Raw genomic sequence first — 17,747 nt, forward strand, 5'->3', positions numbered from 1 at the left:
ACTAGAAAGCACTCTTTAGTTTTAAAAATTTTGAAATAGTTTTCATCCTGTAATCTTCATTGTTTGTATTGTAAACTTAAATATTGAATCAATGTTCAGAGCATCACAAAGGAACTTTGGAGCATTTAGGACTTATCCTAGATAGTTCAAAGTGTGATTGCAGCTGAAAATAAACATTTCTTCACTCAAAAGGTGCAAGAGGCAAACTACAGCTTTCAGTCAGCAAGGTTCTGCAAGAAAAAAGAAAACAGGGAACACCCCGGCCAGAACATTGTACTCACCTGTTCAAGGGTTGCAGCAAAACCCTGTCTGTCTGCAACATAGGGAAGCCCATGGACCAAGCCTACTTTTTCAGTCATTTGATTGGCCATATCTGTCAGTGTGTCTGGGGTTACTAAGTGAGAAATGAAAAGACAGACAATTCATGAAGCAATTCTGTCATTAGCAGTCTACTGTAGAGGGACACTAATTCTCATTTTATTACCAGAGCACATGTACTTCAACACACAGTATTTTGTAAAAACAAAGTTTCAGAAAAATAATAATATTAGTGATTAACATAACTATGATCAACAATAAGTACAATGGAAACAGTTTGAGCAGTATTTTTAAAGGTATTTCTTATATCATGAAAGTATTTTTCCAGACCTCTTACTTTAATTTCTACTTACATTTTTGGTAAAAATAGTCTCCAACAACTGCCTGCCTACAGTGAGTAAGTGCAACTTAACAGTCAGGACATTACAACACACACCTACCTCTGATTCCACTATCACAAATCCATATAAGATCATATTTGGCAACTTCATATCCAGGCATTAAGTTGTTAATCTTGGGGTTGATGCCAACTTTCTTGCCACCTAAAAAAATACAAACATCATACACAAATAATGTAAGGGTTTTTTTTTAGAATTCAGACTTAATACCGAAAATATTTAGATGTACTAACTGAAGAACAGTAAATGTTTACCCACCAACACTTAAAGTCCACTTTTACGCAAAGTATTTACATCTTACATATACCTTCACACCTGTATTTTAGATCTTAACAAGAGAAATAAAAGGGAAAAAATATTCAAATGCTTCCTCAAAATGGCAGGGTAACAAGACCATTCTAATGAAAGGAGCAGTAAAACTGTAAAACTTATTACTACATTCTGTAAGGTAAATGCTATCCCATCTCATTTCCTAAGACTATGATTATGACCATTATACTATACAATAATTTTAGCAGAAGAATGAAAAAGGAGCAGAATAAAAAAAAGAGACACTTTTTTGCATCCAGCTGACAGAGTTCAGTTTATCAGAGAAAAAACCCAGTAACATTCTGCTGCCTTGTTCCAATATCCCCTCCCTCCACTAATTCAAATCCAAAGCAAAGAAAGAGACCCACAGTCTAAACACAGGAAGCAGAATTATTGCAGGACCTCAAGCTCCAATACAGCCAAAACTCCAAGTCACTTCCTGCACATTTAGTTCAGTGCAAAGACAGGATTTAAACTGCTGTTTTAAAATCAGAAGGAAAAATGTATGGGTTACATAAATGATTCTTCCTAAAGTATTTTTGGACTGATGTCACAGACTGACTACAAACTTACTTTTTACCCCAAACTGGTGATTAAGCTACAAAACCAACATGGGCTGGACAAGACAACTATTTATTTTAGAATACTGTATATGGAGTTGAGTACCTAACATTTTACAAGTAAGAGTCCCACCTTCAAGTTGCACTGCTTACCTATAAACAGTCTAGCATCAACATTTGGGTATTTGCCAAGGAGCTTTTTGCACACATCAATAGCTGGATCATCATGATCTTGTACACAGAGTAGTACTTCATACTAGTAAAAACAAAAATGTATACACTCACATATATATTTACATACATACAGTTAATATCCATATGGTCTAGGGAATAAAGTTTAATAGAGTAGCAAACTGAAAAAATAGAGTGCTGTTATGGAATTAAAACCAAAGGGGTTGTTTTACAGCTAAATGGGTCTACATTTTAATGTACAACTAAGTGCTTGTGAAAAAAGAACAAGGGCTGTACCTTAAACTTCTGTAATGCAAAGAAAAATATTTCTTTTGCTGTCATTCAAAGGTTTGTATCAGTAATGAAATAAGACATTCTGGTATACAAGGTAAAATTTTTGTTTCCACTTCTGTTTTTGTTCACATACGAATCTTAAATTCAATATTATATTCAATGAAATTACAGCACTCAAAATATTAAAGTAATGAGGTTGTGATATGCTTTGGCTGCATACCTCGAACTACATCTTCCACTGCTTTACCTTGTACATACATATGCAGAACAGAGCTGGAAGGCAACCCACAGAGACCCGTATATATACACTTAATTGCATAAAAAAGGTAAGCTCAGGAACATGTATATGGGTATGTAATGTATCTGTATACTCCTCATTAACACAGTAATTGTTGAAGGAACAACAAGAGGTAAGGAAAAACAGTAGAGGTTTCAGCAATCAAGCTCCATGCTTGCTAAATGAGCTATGGACAGCGAGTAAAGAAACATCATTTTAAGAATCACTCAACATTAAGGCAGCTTTGCAAGCTTTAATAAAGGTTTTTCTGTTTCTGCGTTACCAGCAAATTCCTTGAATATTTCTCTACCTGTTAAAATTACTGAATTATTACAAGCTGTTAGAGCTCCAATACAAAGAATAAAACACAGCAAATAAGAATTTCTGGTCAAGATACCTAGAAGTCATTCTTACAGTCCAAGATTGAAAAACTCAATCGTAACAAGAAACAATTTTTTGAACCACATTTTACAGTAGCTGTTGTAAATAAGAGTCCCAACTGGTGATCAAAACAGTTCTTATTCTCCTTTATACTTACTACTCAATCACCTAATTGGACTTTATTTTCACTGAACTACTTGAGCACAAAGTAATCTGAACTTTGAAAGCTGCCTGTGAGCTCTTTGATGACAATTTCTGACGTTCTTGATCAATAAAAAGTATTTCATACAACAGACGATCTTAAGTTAAATACTTTCAACTAAAAATGGTACTGCCACACACACACACACGACTAGTCTAACTGCATTCAGAATATTGTGGAAATTTAAAAGCATTAACCACTAACTGGGAGTTAAGCATTTTATCAGACAAACATCTCCACCTCTCAGAAGGCAAACTCAAAGTCATTTGGCTAAAGAGGAAGCAGTGTCTGATTTCTACCATCTTAGTAGCATGGAAAACTGATTTTAAAAGGTAAAAGACCTGTCTCATTAAGGAGACAGGTCCTTCTATCCCAACATAACAATCCTGGCAGCCTGAACACCACAGAAATAAAAAACAGAAGAAATTAGTTCTTTATTGAGCATCAAATTAAATTTGTAAAATAAAACTATTTTCCCTGGTAATTAATCTTCAATCCACAGTAGCAATGGCACTTCTATACCTCTATTCTCCAAGAATTCAACCAGAAATAAAAACACTTTTCACACTCCAATATTTGAAAACAGAAAAAAATCACAGTAAATGGGATTTGTGGGTGCAGTAACAAAGTAAAGAATTACATAAAGAATGTGATAAAAGCAGAAGAAATTCAAAGATGCTTTTCTACATAAACATTACTATCAGGTTTATTTGGACTTAACGTGAATAGAAAGACATCCGTCAGAATTCCAACATACACAGTAGGTAAGATCTGTTCACTGATAAAAATACTATGTCCAAGTTCCACAGTTTAGAAACTGCACAACGAATTCTATTCAAGACAAGGCTATTTCACACAGGGAGTATCACAGAAGAAAACTGATATCACTGCACGTTGAGTTCAGCTTCTCTGGAAAAAAGTTTAATCTTTCATAATAATCCAGTTGAGCTTTGGATACCAGGCCATACTGCTGTTCTAATTTCTGTGGTCAATCTCGTAAAAGAAGTACTTCTGCCTAATAACTACAAAAGCATTTCCCAACACTTTGGGGATCCTGTTTGCACTGTATAATCTGTGCCCAGTAAACTGAAGTATTCACACATGCATTTTCACTCACCTTGGAAATGATGGTCCCTTACTGTTATCTGAAACTCAGGTCTGTGTGGAGTAGCAACGTTTTAAAATTGCTAGCCATATATTATCAGAATTAAGGATCAAGACTGTGTCTCATAAGGCAAGATCAGCATAAGCCTTTTTCTGAGTTTTTAAAAAAGTTTTATTTGTAGTCAAATGTTTCAGTTGCATAATGGTTCAATGCTTATTACAGTCATAGAAAAACTTCAGACACTGCTGAAGGTTCTTTGCACTATTTGCAATACTGGCATACACAGCATGCCTTAAAAATGCTTTATTTAAAGGGTGCCTGGCCATGCATTATTGCACTTTGTTGAGTTGAAAGGATTTGGATGTTCATGTCTGAAGCTTTTCAAAAGGTCCTCAGCTTGATCACAGAAAAACTATGCAACTTTTAAGAAGTTCCAAATGCTGGGGATTTTAGTTTATTTTACCCTGCCTACTCTCTAAAGGTGTAAGTTTAAAGCTCCCAGAATGCACAAGGCAAAGCTGCTGTACAGCTTACACAAACTTTTGACCTTTTACAATTGAAGCAGCAGTGTCAGATGCAGTTTTGAGAAGAATTGAGAAAAGGAGGAGTTTTTTATTAAAACTAAATTTCAAATTTCAGAATTCTGCAGCTACACGGTAGTAAATGTATTCCTCTTCCCATCCACAGAAGCATAAATCAAACTCTGAATGATAAAACAAGCATTGACAGATTTCTTCTCTTTAAGTTGTAAGCTCCTTAGAGCAAGGACAGTATCTGACATACTTAGCACATATTACTTATCCCTTGTATTACAAATTCAAACCGTGTTTAACAGTAAATGTAAGCTTTTATTAACTATTTGCTTCCCAACACTGGTAAGTGGCCTGCAGACTCTCCTACCTACCAGCCACTGGTGAAGTATCCCCACCTCACCACGGAGCAATTCTTCACTAGATGAGCCATCAGCAAGGACCTTAAAATAGGCTATCGAGTTAAGTGTTCTACTTCGGAGGATCTGTTATAGGGAAATAGTCAGCTGATGAGGATGTCTTGCCCCTCAAGTGATCTTTTACAGCAGTGTAAAACCCTTCTTTCTATAAACACTACAGTGCAGGGATAATGATTAAGCAAACCTTAGTGAAGTGTAGAGTAGGTTTCATCCTTGGACATGTTCCTCAGTAGACAGCTCTTTAAAAACTAAATAGTTTTCTTTGCAACATGTAAAATAAGTAATTACACATTTGCTGCAGAAGAAAGAACAATCCAAGCCACAATCAAGTTGCAGAGTTCTCACTCTAGCTTCTCATGAGACATTTTGAGGCATGGGAGGGAAAAAAGACACTAAATAATATACATACTTTTGGATAATCCAGTTCAAAGAAGGTTTCTAGGTTGTTGATCAGGTTGGGATCCACACCTTTTAATGGCTTTAGAAGTGAAACACCAGGAAGCTTGCTATATGGCTGTTTGTCTGTAGTTTTCTTGTTGAGGTGGAGGCGCCTGTAATGAGACACAGCACGTAACACCACTTAGGAAAACACACAAGAGAATGGTAGTCAAATACAGTCATAACTAAGAAAGCTTGGGAGTTAAAACAGTTGCTAAAAGAAACTTTCAGTTGTTGAAAAAACAGCTATTTTTCTATCTGATAGTTGGGCCTTTATGCCTAAAAAAACCTTAGTATGGCATGCAGGTTAAATTCAACTTTATTCAACTTATCAGACACTTCAGATTAACGCGTTTTGCACTATGCATTTTGAACAGTAAGAGCACTACTTTTTTCAAACTCCAGCAGAGACAAGATTTTTCTGCCTTCTTCCATAGCATTAAAACAGTATTATAACAAGATGACAATAATAAAAACCAAATTACTGTAAACAAGGTAAAAATCCAAAAGGGTCAGGTGTTTTTCCTGCTTTAAGTTATGCAAAATTTAGAGCAAGATGAAAGCACAGGGGAAACAGTTGATCCTGCAGGTCAATTTTTTAACTAACAATTCCAAGAAAAGAATAAGGATGAATTAACTGTAATGCAAGAATCCTAGAAACTCGACATCAGGCTGGGTCAGAATCACAGATAAACCTTCACACATGGTTCAAAGCAGTTATTGGTATTTCAGCAATGAATCAGAAGTGTTTAAGTTGATAAAGACATTTGAGATCATTGAGTCCAACTGTTAACACAGCACTGCCAAGTCCACAACCAAACGATGTCCCTTAGTGTCCCATTGAGCTCACAAAATACATTGATGATGATATCACAACTCATTAATGTGAACATTTAATCCCACACTCCTGGGTGAATGAAAGCAAAATTAAATTCCAAAATCTTGATGACTGTGCTGGTTTAAAGGTGAACCAGCAGGGGAAATGAAGTTACCACGAGAGAGATTATAAGTCAGACCTAAAATTTAATAATAATATTACAATAACAACACTGACACACAAGGGAAATTGCTTTCAACTCACAAAACCCCAGCAGTATAACCCAGTGTCCCTGGGGCACAAACCCAAGGGGGTTTGTTTGCCCTTGTGCTGAGACCCCTGTGGCTCCCCCAAGTCCACAGCAAAAGGAAAAGAAAAACCTGTTGGTGCAGGCGAGGGCTGTGGTCTGGGCGAGAGCGGTGATCTCCTCCTGTCAAGGTCCTGCTGCTGCTCTGGATCTGACGAGAAGTTCCCGAGGTCTTCTTACTCACCACTTATGTACCCTCAGGGAGCACTCAGTCCCTCCCCCTGGGCAGGGACTCACACAATGGGTGATTAACTCTGGGAGTCAGGGGGTGTTGAGCTGTTGATGGCCCATTAGAAGCTCCGCCCCCCTCAGGCTGGGTGTGAAGGTGATAATGGCTCCCTGGGCAGCTGCTGCTAATGGCCCATTGTCCTTGGGGAATGAATAGAGGGGGTAGAATACACAGCTTTGATCACCCCCACACAGGGTCAGCTGGTCCCTCCTGCTGAACTAGGACAATGACACAATCAAATTTGCATCAAGTAAATACATATACACAAGTAACTGAAGGAAAAGTATTTGCTGAAACGTGAAATTTGCAAATTAGTGTATATACTGCATACCGTAGTTCTCTACCATGTACAGTAAAACACTGAAAGGCTATTTTATTTCAGAGGGTACTTAACTGTATCAATTCTTAACTTAAGCTTTCACCAAGTGAAATTGCTGAACTATGATGGAGCTCCAGTGAGAGAAGAAGAGACTCCAGCAGTTCTTTAGAATTTTTTTCCTGAAATGGGACAGTGACATTTGGTACCTAATCAGCCCCTCCAACCATGTTCCTTTTAGAGAGGTTCACAGCTGGACATCACAGGCATAATATGTTACAGAGAATACAAAATGGGTTCACTAAAAAGGCAGAAGGACAAAGCAGATTATGTCCCTGTACTGTTGTTGAGCCCAGGTCTGGGCTCTGAAGAGGTAAATGGAAATAGACTTGCTGAGCATTTAACAGCCAAGGGACAGTCAGACCAAAGTAAGAAAAGCAATAGATCATATAGCTACACCAGACAAAGATTTCCCCAGCAATATTCACAAACATAACAGCAAACAAGGCCTTTAGAGACTTTTAAAGAGAATATCACAAACACAATTTTGACCAAAAGGATCAAAAAGTAGATATTGCAAGGAGGGAAAAAAATCAAAACAGACTGTAGCAATGCACAGAGTTTTGTATAGAGGTAAAGGCTTTGATAAAAAGGAAATACAAGAAGGAAGTGGCTGAGTAAATGGGAAAAGGTAAGAAAGGAAAGCATGAAGACAACTTTGAGGCAGGACTGTGATAATTTTTCACAATAAATTTGCACTAAGTTAAACCATGCAGACTCTTGCAAGGCATCCTATTACAAACCATGCTGGCATAAACTATTATGCAGGTGATTGAATTACAGCAAGGAAAGTCTACAGACTGTTCAAGAGAGGAATCTTACAAAACATGCAAATAAGGAACACAGCATTATCGCAATCTATTAAGCAACGAAGCACTGCACTCTTTTGACAGCAAATGGCAAAACTGACTCTAACATGCTACCTTCAGTAAGACTCAGGCTCATGAGCTATTCATAACACTGCATAAAATTGGCATTCTGAAAGCACTGTGGCATTGTGACACTAAGGTAAAGTGATTTCCATGCCAGTAATTGCAGTGCTCTGTTAGATTTCATGAAGTAAAAGGTAAATTAACAGTAAAACAGCAAATCATTTTACATGAGGGACCATTTGTGAAGTGCCATATTCTGACATAGAATTAAAATTACAACTGAAAACCTACAAGCACGAGAGAAACAGCACAACTGTTACAAAAAGAAGTTACAAAAAGTTACTTGTGCTTATGGTGGTTTGTTCTCTCAGACAGGTGGTGTGATTACAGTGGTGTTCATTGCTACATTACTTCTGCATTTATAACACATACAGCTCAAAATTATAAAGTAAAACAATCATTTCTCAACATTGTAACATGTATAGAATAACAAGTATTATTTTGCAATGAAATTAGCCCAAAGCAGCCAACCACCTCTTTCTAACGCAGTAACGGGCAGAAAAGCACAACATCAAGGAATGCAGAACAACTTTGAGCTCTGAAACAGATGCTGGCGGACCATCATTTACAGGCACTTTCAGAGAGTGCGTCTGAATATATAAGTGTCTAAGTTATATTTAAGCACTTTTGCACCTCCATTTATTAAATGAATCAGCCTGCAGCCCCTAGGATAGAAATTTTCTATACAGTCTGGTACTGATGTATGTGGGTGAGAAAAGTTAAAAAAAAAAAGCAGTAGGATGGCTAATGGTGTCAAGAACTGCACTTCAACCACCCAGTATCACGGGAACAGCACCTGCAAAATTTCCTCAATAATATTTATCACAATAATAATTAACCTGCAGAAGCACCAGTAAATTAGATTTCCTCTAAGCAGAAGAAAGTATTTCCAGAGACAAGATCCTGCCAAGCAAGTTGTCACTGCTAAGCATACTACATGATAAAGTCTCGCTAATCTCCTTTTTTTTTTTTTTAAGACCAAGACTACACTTCCTCTCCACACCTCACTAAAGGCAGACGAGTATTATGCCAGAATGGCATAACGGGCCCTTGGAGATCACCCAGTTACAACCCCCTGTCATGGGCAGGGACACCTTCCACAAGAGTAGGTGGCTCACAGCCCTGTCTAGCTTGGCCTTGAACACTTCCAGGGAGGGGGCACCCACAGCTTCAGCAAAGTGTGCAGTGCCTCACCTTCCTCACAGTAAAGAATTTCTTCCTAATATCTAATCTAAATCTACTCTCTTTCAGTTTGAAGCCATTACCCATTGTCCTGTCACTGCATGACCTTGTCAAAAGTCCATCTCCGCCTCTCTTACAGGTGGTATTCTAGCAAAAATAAAAACCTTGCTACAGTAGATAGACCGCTGCATCCCTGCGACATGTATCTTTTAAAAGCAGCTAAAAAAACCCTCAACACTTCTTACCACTCATTTCAACTTTCCCTCAGCAGCTACTTCAAGTAAAAAAGTAACTGATAAGAGGGAGATAAGCAAGTCTTGAGGGGAAACTTGTAACAGATACTTAAATATTAAAAAACAGTAAAACAAAGATGCAGAAACCACTGATGACATTCCTTGAAGACTATGGTTTCACAGGCTGTCGAGATAAGCTAGCTAGGGACTTGTTTTCCTGCTTCTATTTCTGAACTTTAGTGAGCTAAACCATCTCACACAGGTCTTGTGGAGTGTTGGTCTGCTGTGGAATACCAGACACAAGGTCTTACCCTGAACAGGAGAAAAGAGGCAAGATTCTTCTGATTTGAAAATAGAAAGGTAAAAGTAATGCGCCCCCATATGTGTGTGTATATATGTGTGTGTGTGTGTATATATATATATATGTAAAAAATATAAATATATATATAAATGTAATATAACCATATATATGCATAAGTATATACTTAGTTATATAAAACTATATATTTAAATATATAGACATAATTTAAATACATACATATAAATATATAAATATAAGTAAGTCTACCTACCTACCTATCGATCTATCTATCTATCTATGTTTAAAACACTTCTCCGGGGACACCCCCTTGTCACGGGGGAGAAGCTTGCGTGCCCTCATGAGGTTGAGAGCTATGCTGGAGATGGTTTGTGCCACTGGTAGGGTCTCCCATGCCAGACAGGTCTCAGCTGAAGGGTCAGACAAAGTGTGTCCACGGGCAGGATGGGCTCGCTAGCCGTCTGGCAACCATCCTAGGAGAAGGACAACTCCAACCCCAAACCCGGGCAGATGGAGCTCGCTTAGCCCTGTAAGGCCATCCATCTAAGAGAAGGATACTCTAACCAAACCTACGTCCTGAGGTATTTGCTGTCACTGTCCAAGCTCGCTAGGCCGTGGCAGATGAACCTTAGGAGTAAAGGGTGGGGCCAGTTCTGTGCATGCTATGCCTCACCTAAAAAATCCATTGCACAGGCTTGAAGGGTTCACCCACATTGCAAAGCCCTGTAGCGACAGGTGAGGGTTGAAAACGTCAGGTGATAGGAAGCAGCTGGAAGCCGCAGACCCAACCCTGCATGCAGGCGGTTCAGGATATGGGTCATTAGAGACTTGACCCCGGAGATGACAGTCTCTTGCAGCAGCATCCTGAATGACCAAGCAGCCTTTTCTAGGGACAGCACTGCTTGCTCCACATGGAGAGGGGCCTAGCAAAGGTGGCCTAAACAAAGCTCATCTCCTCACCTGGTTGGATACCATGGCCAACCAGCATCTTCTGATGTGGCCAAACAAAAACAAAGACAAAGGCATACACCTGACTTCAAAGGTGTGCTCAAACTAACACTCGCATGTTGGAACATCAGAACCATGCTTGATACTGGGGATAGTGGATGTCCTGAGCGTTGTTCTGCTCTAATTGCCCACGAACTGTCACGGCTCAACATTGACATTGCTGCTCTCAGTGAAGTTCGTCTTCATGAGGAAGGCAGCCTTAAAGAACATGGTGCTGGCTACACACTCTACTGGTCAGGCAAACCCAAAACCGAAAGACACCTTTCAGGAGTTGGCTTCATGATTAAAAACTCCATTGCCTCCAAACTTGAAAATCTGCTGACAGGTCATTCCGATCGCATTATGTCCTTACGCCTCCCTCTACACAACAAGCAACAAGTTGTTCTTTTTAGCGTATATGCCCCAACTCTCCAAGCTGACCCAGCGGAAAAAGACAAATTCTACACAGACCTGCACCGCCTCACCCAAAATGTTCCTGCAGATGATAAGATCATAATCCTTGGTGACTTCAACGCCAGAGTAGGTAAGAATTCTGAAGCCTGAAAAGGAGTCCTGGGCAAGCATGGTGTTGGAAACTGCAACGACAACGGACGCCTCCTGCTAGAGTTTTGTGCAGAACGGCAGCTCACCATCACCAACACTATCTTTCAACAGAAAGACAGCCTGAAGACAACCTGAATGCATCCTCGATCCAAGCACTGGCACATCATTGACTATATCTTAGTACAACAGAGAAATGTCAGGGATGTCCGTCATACTCAAGTGATGCCGAGTGCAGAATGTCAAACAGAACATCACCTTGTGCACTGCAAACTTAACATCCACCTCAAGCCCAAACCTAAGAGAGGTGGCATTCCAAGGAGGAGGCTCCAAGTTAACAATCTTCAAACAGCCACAGTGAGAGACAGCTTCCAGGGAAACCTTCAAACTAGACTTAAAGATAATCCCATAGATCCCTCTCCTGAAGCACTTTGGCAACATATTAAAAATTGCATCCTGAAGTCCTCTGAAGAGTCCCTAGGGTTCTCCTCCAAGAAAAACAAGAGACTGGTTTGATGAAAACAATCAAGAGATCCAGGAATTGTTGAAGAAGAAGAGAACTGGTCACCAAGCACACCTTGCTCAGCCATCTTGCCATATAAGAAAAGCTGCCTTTCGTCTTGCATGCAGTAAGCTCCAACAGAAACTTCGAGACATCCAGAACAAATGGTGGCTCAACCTAGCAGAAAAGACGCAACTATGTGCAGTATTTGGGTGACCAAAGAGGTTTTATCTATGAGAAACATTTGGCCATCTGCACTGAGTAGGGGGCTTTGAACCTGGTGTGTGGGTCCGTACACCTCCATCTTGAACTGATGGTCTGAACATTTCACTCTCTTCAGTGCCAACCATGCAGTCCAAGGCTCAGCAACTCAGCACATTACACAACAACTGGTGAAAAACAAGTTGGATATAGCCCCTACTATGGGAGAGACACTTAAGGCCATATAGAGGCAGGGAGAAAAATAGTGCCAAAGGATATATAGGGCTGAGCTGAGATAGTTACTCTCTTCTTTGTTTCAGTCTTTAACAGTAAGACCAGTACGACTATGGGTAATGAGGCCCCTAAATTGGAAGGCAGGGACAGGGAGCAGAATGGAGGCCCCAGAATCCAGGAGGAAATGATTTACAATGTGCTACTCGACTTAGACACAAAGTGTCTGGGGCTGGATGGGATCCACCCAAGGAGGGAACTGAGTGAGCTGATGGAAGTTCTCAGCCACTAGAGGTGTCCCCAAGGGATCAGTGTTGGGGTTAGCCCTGTTTAATACCTTCTACTTCATTCACAATCCAAACAAGGGGACCAAGTGCACCCTCAGTCAGCTTGCAGAGGACACCAAGTTGGGTGGGAGTGTTGATCTGCTGGAGGGCAGGCATTCTCTGGAGAGGGATCTGGACAGGCTGGATAGACGCGACAAGGCCAGTTTTTTGAGGTTTAACAAGGTCAAGTGCCACATCCTGCCCTTGGGTCACAACATCCCCAGGCAGTGCTACAGGGCAGCGAAAGAGTGGCTGGACAGCTGCGCAGTGGAAAAGGACCTGGGGTGCTGGTCAACAGCAAGTGAACATGAGCCAGCTGTGTGCCCAGGTGGCCAAGAAGGCCAATGGCATCCTGGCCTGTATCAGCAATAGTGTGTCCAGCAGGATCAGGGAGGAGATTGTCCCCCTGTACTCAGCACTGATGAGGCCATATCTCAAGGCCTGTGTCCAGTTTTGGGTCCCTCACTACAAGACATTCAGGTGCTGGAGCATGTCCAGAGAAGGGCAACAGAGCTGGTGAAGTGTACAGAGAGTAAATCCTATGAGCAGCTGAGGGTGTTTAGTCTGGAGAAAAGGAGGGCAGGGGAGATCTTACCACTCTCTAGAACTACCTGAAAGTAGGTTGTGGCACAGTGCAGGTCAGTCTCTGCTCTCAAGTAACAAGACAAGAGGAAATGGTCGCAAATTGTACCAGGAGAGGTTTAGGTTGAGTATTAGGAAAAATTTCTTTACCAGGGTTACCAAACATTGCAACGGGCTGTCCAAGGAAGTGGCAGAGTCACCAAACCTGGAGATAATTAAAAGATGTGTACATGTGGAACTTACAGTTTAGTGTTAACAGCTGGACTTGATCTTAGACAGCTTTTCCAACCTAAACTATTCTATGATTTCATATTCATAGACTGAATAAGATTTATATATATATCTATCTTAATATCACTATATTTTATATAATAAATATATATATGTGCAGATTTTTGCCTGCCTGTAAAGGTGGGAGGGATGGGGTCTGTACAAGCAGCTGCTGTCATAGCTCTAGTCCACCCCACCAGGAAGCAAAACAAGACACTGGGGCATGGAGGCAAAGAAACACAAGGCAACTCTCTGCAATGATATAATTAAAGCAGAATACTTATCAAGTACTTATTTCTTCTATTTTTCTACCCAGATTTAAGCATGCAGGAATAGTGCTGTTGTATTAGAGGGTCTACTACACTATTACTCCTTTTTAGGGACCTCCTAGACTTCAATTCAAGAATTAAAATACAGGTCAAACAAAAAGCACCGTCACCTGTGGCCACAGGCCTCTTAGTTAATGATGAGAATTATTCTTACAGCAAGAAACACCTTGATCTTTTTTCCCCTTGAGTGGAGCTGTACAATGCAGATGAACCAGTTTAACAGCAGGTTACTGCTCTGAAGCACTCCTTTCCTCCTATCCCCTCTTTTTCTGGGGTATCCCGTGCTTTTCAGTGGTGCTGGTATTTGTCTAATCCCACAGTGAAGTAGTTGAGGTACATAAACCACCACATAACTATTATCCCACATGTACTGTTAGCATTTCATCAATTTAACCTAGCAAGTTAATGCCAGATGTTCATGCAGTTTCACTAGAAGCGAAGATCCCCCAATAATCCTCCTCCTGTGCTGTCATCAATATCAGCCAAACACCGTGCCACTACTGATGCCTATATAATCCTGCTTCAATTAACTCAACAGAAAGTTCAATCTGGCTTTTATTCCATCCAATTTAGGTTGTCTTCTGCCAAATCAGAGTTCAGGTAGGCACCTTAGGAAAGGCAAGAAGCTCCAGAGCACATTCAAGAGGGTGGCTGTGAATGTGCTGCCAACACCATGGGAGAAAAGCAGGAATATGGTCTCATTTCTTCTCATGCTTCAGTGGGCTTCCAGCAGAGCTGAGCTGACCATAGATTTGAATTAGGCCTCTGAAAACCATTCCACAACCAAGTCTACATCACAGATTTCCTTCAAAGCATTCACTCCCTTAGAGTTTGCTCCCTGCCCTTATTTGCTTGCCAGAAACAACCAACTCGACTTAATAAGCAATAGAAGATACTGCCAGCAAGAACAAGCAACTCTTGAAGTAATACTACAGGCATGCCACCCTTAGACCTCTCCTAAATGAAAGGAATACATCAGCCTATGGAAATATCCTGGTCCCAGCTCAGGATACCTTTGCTTGGCTGCTGCCCTGGGCCAAACCTTTGCCCCAGCACTCTCAGGCATTCCTTCCCATCCTCCACTCTTGTCACCTGATTATGTTCAATTCAACAGCCACATGGACATGCAGCAAGTCAATCCACCTGCTCAGCAACTGAATAGTTGCATTTACACTACTGGCCAATCTAACAGGAAGGAGCAAACCCACACAGCTGTGGACAACAGGAAAGGACTTAAAAGGAAATCCCAATGTACTTAAAAACATTTAATATGTCACTGGGCCTTGATAAAATATTCAGAGACAGAGGAAAGCAGACAAGTCTGAAAGAAGAACATGGTAAGTGAGATTCAGGTGTGCCCTTTGTAGCAGAGACTTCTTGTAGCTGTCTGCCAGCAGAGAAACAGCCATAAGTTTGTGCATGCCTGCAAAACCACTGAAAACAAAAAACCTAACCCTATGTTGAAAAGCATGCTGCAATTGGTTAGTGCTTCATCACATGCCAGAGAAATGTACAAAGCAGATCAAACATTTCATATGCTTCATGTGTATTTTCTCCAGTACTACACATGTCCCTACCCAACATTACAACAAGCCCCAGAATAGCTTTTTTTTTTTGGTGGAAAAGTCAAATTAAATCTCTTGAGCTGGAATTTACCAAGAAAGTACATAGATTGTGACCATTGTTATTTTTCAGAAGGTGACTGTTCTCAAAAACCAAACACCGATTTGCTCTTTCAGTTTTGTAAAGCAGTAGTTCCATCAGCAGATAGTAACAAGGACAAACAAAGTCATACAACGCAGAACAAATCCTGTCTAGTGCTATTCACCATACACAACTGAAATGCTTTAACCAGCATTTTCCAAATGTTACCACGAAGTCATGTTCAGTAGATGCAATCCATAACTTGACACTGTTTTTTCTAAAAGGGGGAAGTGGGAAGAGGAGGGAGACAGGGGGAGTCAAAAATGCTTCCCAACATGTTTTACAGTCCTAAGCGGAAGGAAAAAACCCCTTATCTTTCAGGAATAAGAAAGAACAAACACCAAAGACCTCAACTTCAAATCAGCAAACACTTCCTCTCCTACTCCCCTCCCTGTCCCCACACGATAAAAGGAGAAACAAACAGGCTCCCATACAATAGGCTGTGGTTAAACCTGAAGTAATGGGAACCCTTTTACTGACCAAATCCTACACAGTTTACAATTCAATAAGCTGAAATGAAGTGGGCTTAACAAAAACACAGCAAGTTGCCTACAAAACACACACACCACAGATCACACTGAGCATTAAAATAAACACACTGGTTTTCCTTGTGGTCTATCTGCCATCTGCCATCAAAATAGCAATTCATTCCCTGTTTCTGCTTTCCCCCATCCTCAGCATATTGGTGGCTATAAAACAATCAGTGCCACAACATAAATTGGATCAGCCTGCTGATCAAACAGGGAACTGTCCCACAGAAAAGGTAGCTTACTATCTGAGTCACCACAGAGCCACATGTTCACTAAAGGCAGATTGGAATAGCAGAAATGTTTAGAAAGGTGTAGCAGTAGGAGAGGATTTGGTTTATCCCTTTGAGCAACCAATCAAGAGTCACTAATGCATAGAAACAGAAATGCTTCTTGATACAGACTCTGCACTTCAGAGAACTGCATCCAGCACAACTTATCTTTTGTTTGTGAAAGCATCTCAAATGGATGGCTGTAACTCTGGGCCAGATAAACCAATCACAGCACAACCCATCAGTGTTAAGTCTGGGTCTTCTAAAACACAGAGCTTTAGACCTATTGTACTGTGAGACTATTCAATTTGGTTTTCTAACTTTTATTTTTAAGTTCTGTTGAGATTAGACTAGCTCAGATCCAATTACTTCATCAGGCGTAAGTTCCAATGACAACAGAATATGCTAAACATTAGATAATGTGCTTTCTATAGACCCCAGACTGCTCCTTGCTACTCATTTTGTGCCAAAGATCCCTGCCACACAAACATTTTCCAGTTTTTCTCCTGGAAAGATTCCAAATCAGTTAACTGCCAGTAACAGAATTATACTAATGGCTAAACACAAACCATAGTATCGAATTGTAAGGCAGACACCTTGCCAACACTTTTATTTTCAGTGTGTGACAGGCCAACTTTATTTCATTAGTTCTTCAGCAAATGTTTCCAGAGTACAGACAGCATATCACTGAAGAAGACACCAAATCATAAAAGTCTGAACACACAGTCTTGAGCCATATTATCCCCAGTCAGGATAATAAAAAAGCTTGTCTGGTCTACACAACTGTCAATGAGACAGCGTCACTCCCCTCATGCTGCAAATGCCTTGGAAAGCTTGAATAAGCCTCCTGTAAGAAACATCTGAAACTGAAGAAAGGAATTACTGAAAAACAAACAAACAACCCAAAAAAACCAAACTTTGAAAGAAAATGTTAAATTAAAATAACACTTCTACACCAAACATCATGTTTGACAGCATTTCAGAAGAGTTTTTGTTTTCTTTTACATTCCCAATAGGCACAAACTAGAAAAACCCAGTTGGCAAATTTTATCTGCCTTATCTCTAAAGAAACCCATAAAACTTGGCTCATAGACTCAGAGAAATTCACCTCCCTCATGACCACCCAATCTGCATAAAAGCATGCTTGGAAATGCTGTTACAAAATATATGTATCACTTCTCACTTCTCTTAAAAATGCTTAAAAGGCAGTGAGATGTAACTTAATTTTGATACACCTCATTAGTATTTCAAAAGGTTGAACCACAACTCTAAAATGTATGTCACCCACCCACTGTATCACCTCATACTATGCAGTTAAACATCACAGGCAGGGGAACAAGCAGCAAAATACTCCACAGACTCCTGTAGACTACACGTTTTGTCAACTTCTCCCTCTGCCCTCACCCATCACAGAGATATCTCTGCAAGGATGAAGGCAGGAAGTTTTTATCACTTTCT

The 17,747-nt window shown here is 40.2% G+C and overlaps 1 protein-coding gene across 1 annotated transcript in view; it reads right to left on the reverse strand.

Moving 5' to 3' along the window:
* The window catches only part of UGCG (UDP-glucose ceramide glucosyltransferase), a 34,282-nt gene that overhangs the window by 7,164 nt on the left and 9,371 nt on the right, over positions 1-17,747 (reverse strand). The window contains exons 2-5 of the mRNA XM_071580126.1: positions 5,374-5,515; positions 1,739-1,841; positions 759-860; positions 282-394 (exon numbers count right to left, since the gene is read on the reverse strand). Coding sequence (XP_071436227.1) covers positions 282-394; positions 759-860; positions 1,739-1,841; positions 5,374-5,515 — 460 coding nt within the window. The remainder of the gene's footprint in view (positions 1-281; positions 395-758; positions 861-1,738; positions 1,842-5,373; positions 5,516-17,747) is intronic.

This window comes from Pithys albifrons, chromosome Z, assembly GCF_047495875.1.
Source record: "Pithys albifrons albifrons isolate INPA30051 chromosome Z, PitAlb_v1, whole genome shotgun sequence".
NCBI lineage: Eukaryota > Metazoa > Chordata > Aves > Passeriformes > Thamnophilidae > Pithys > Pithys albifrons.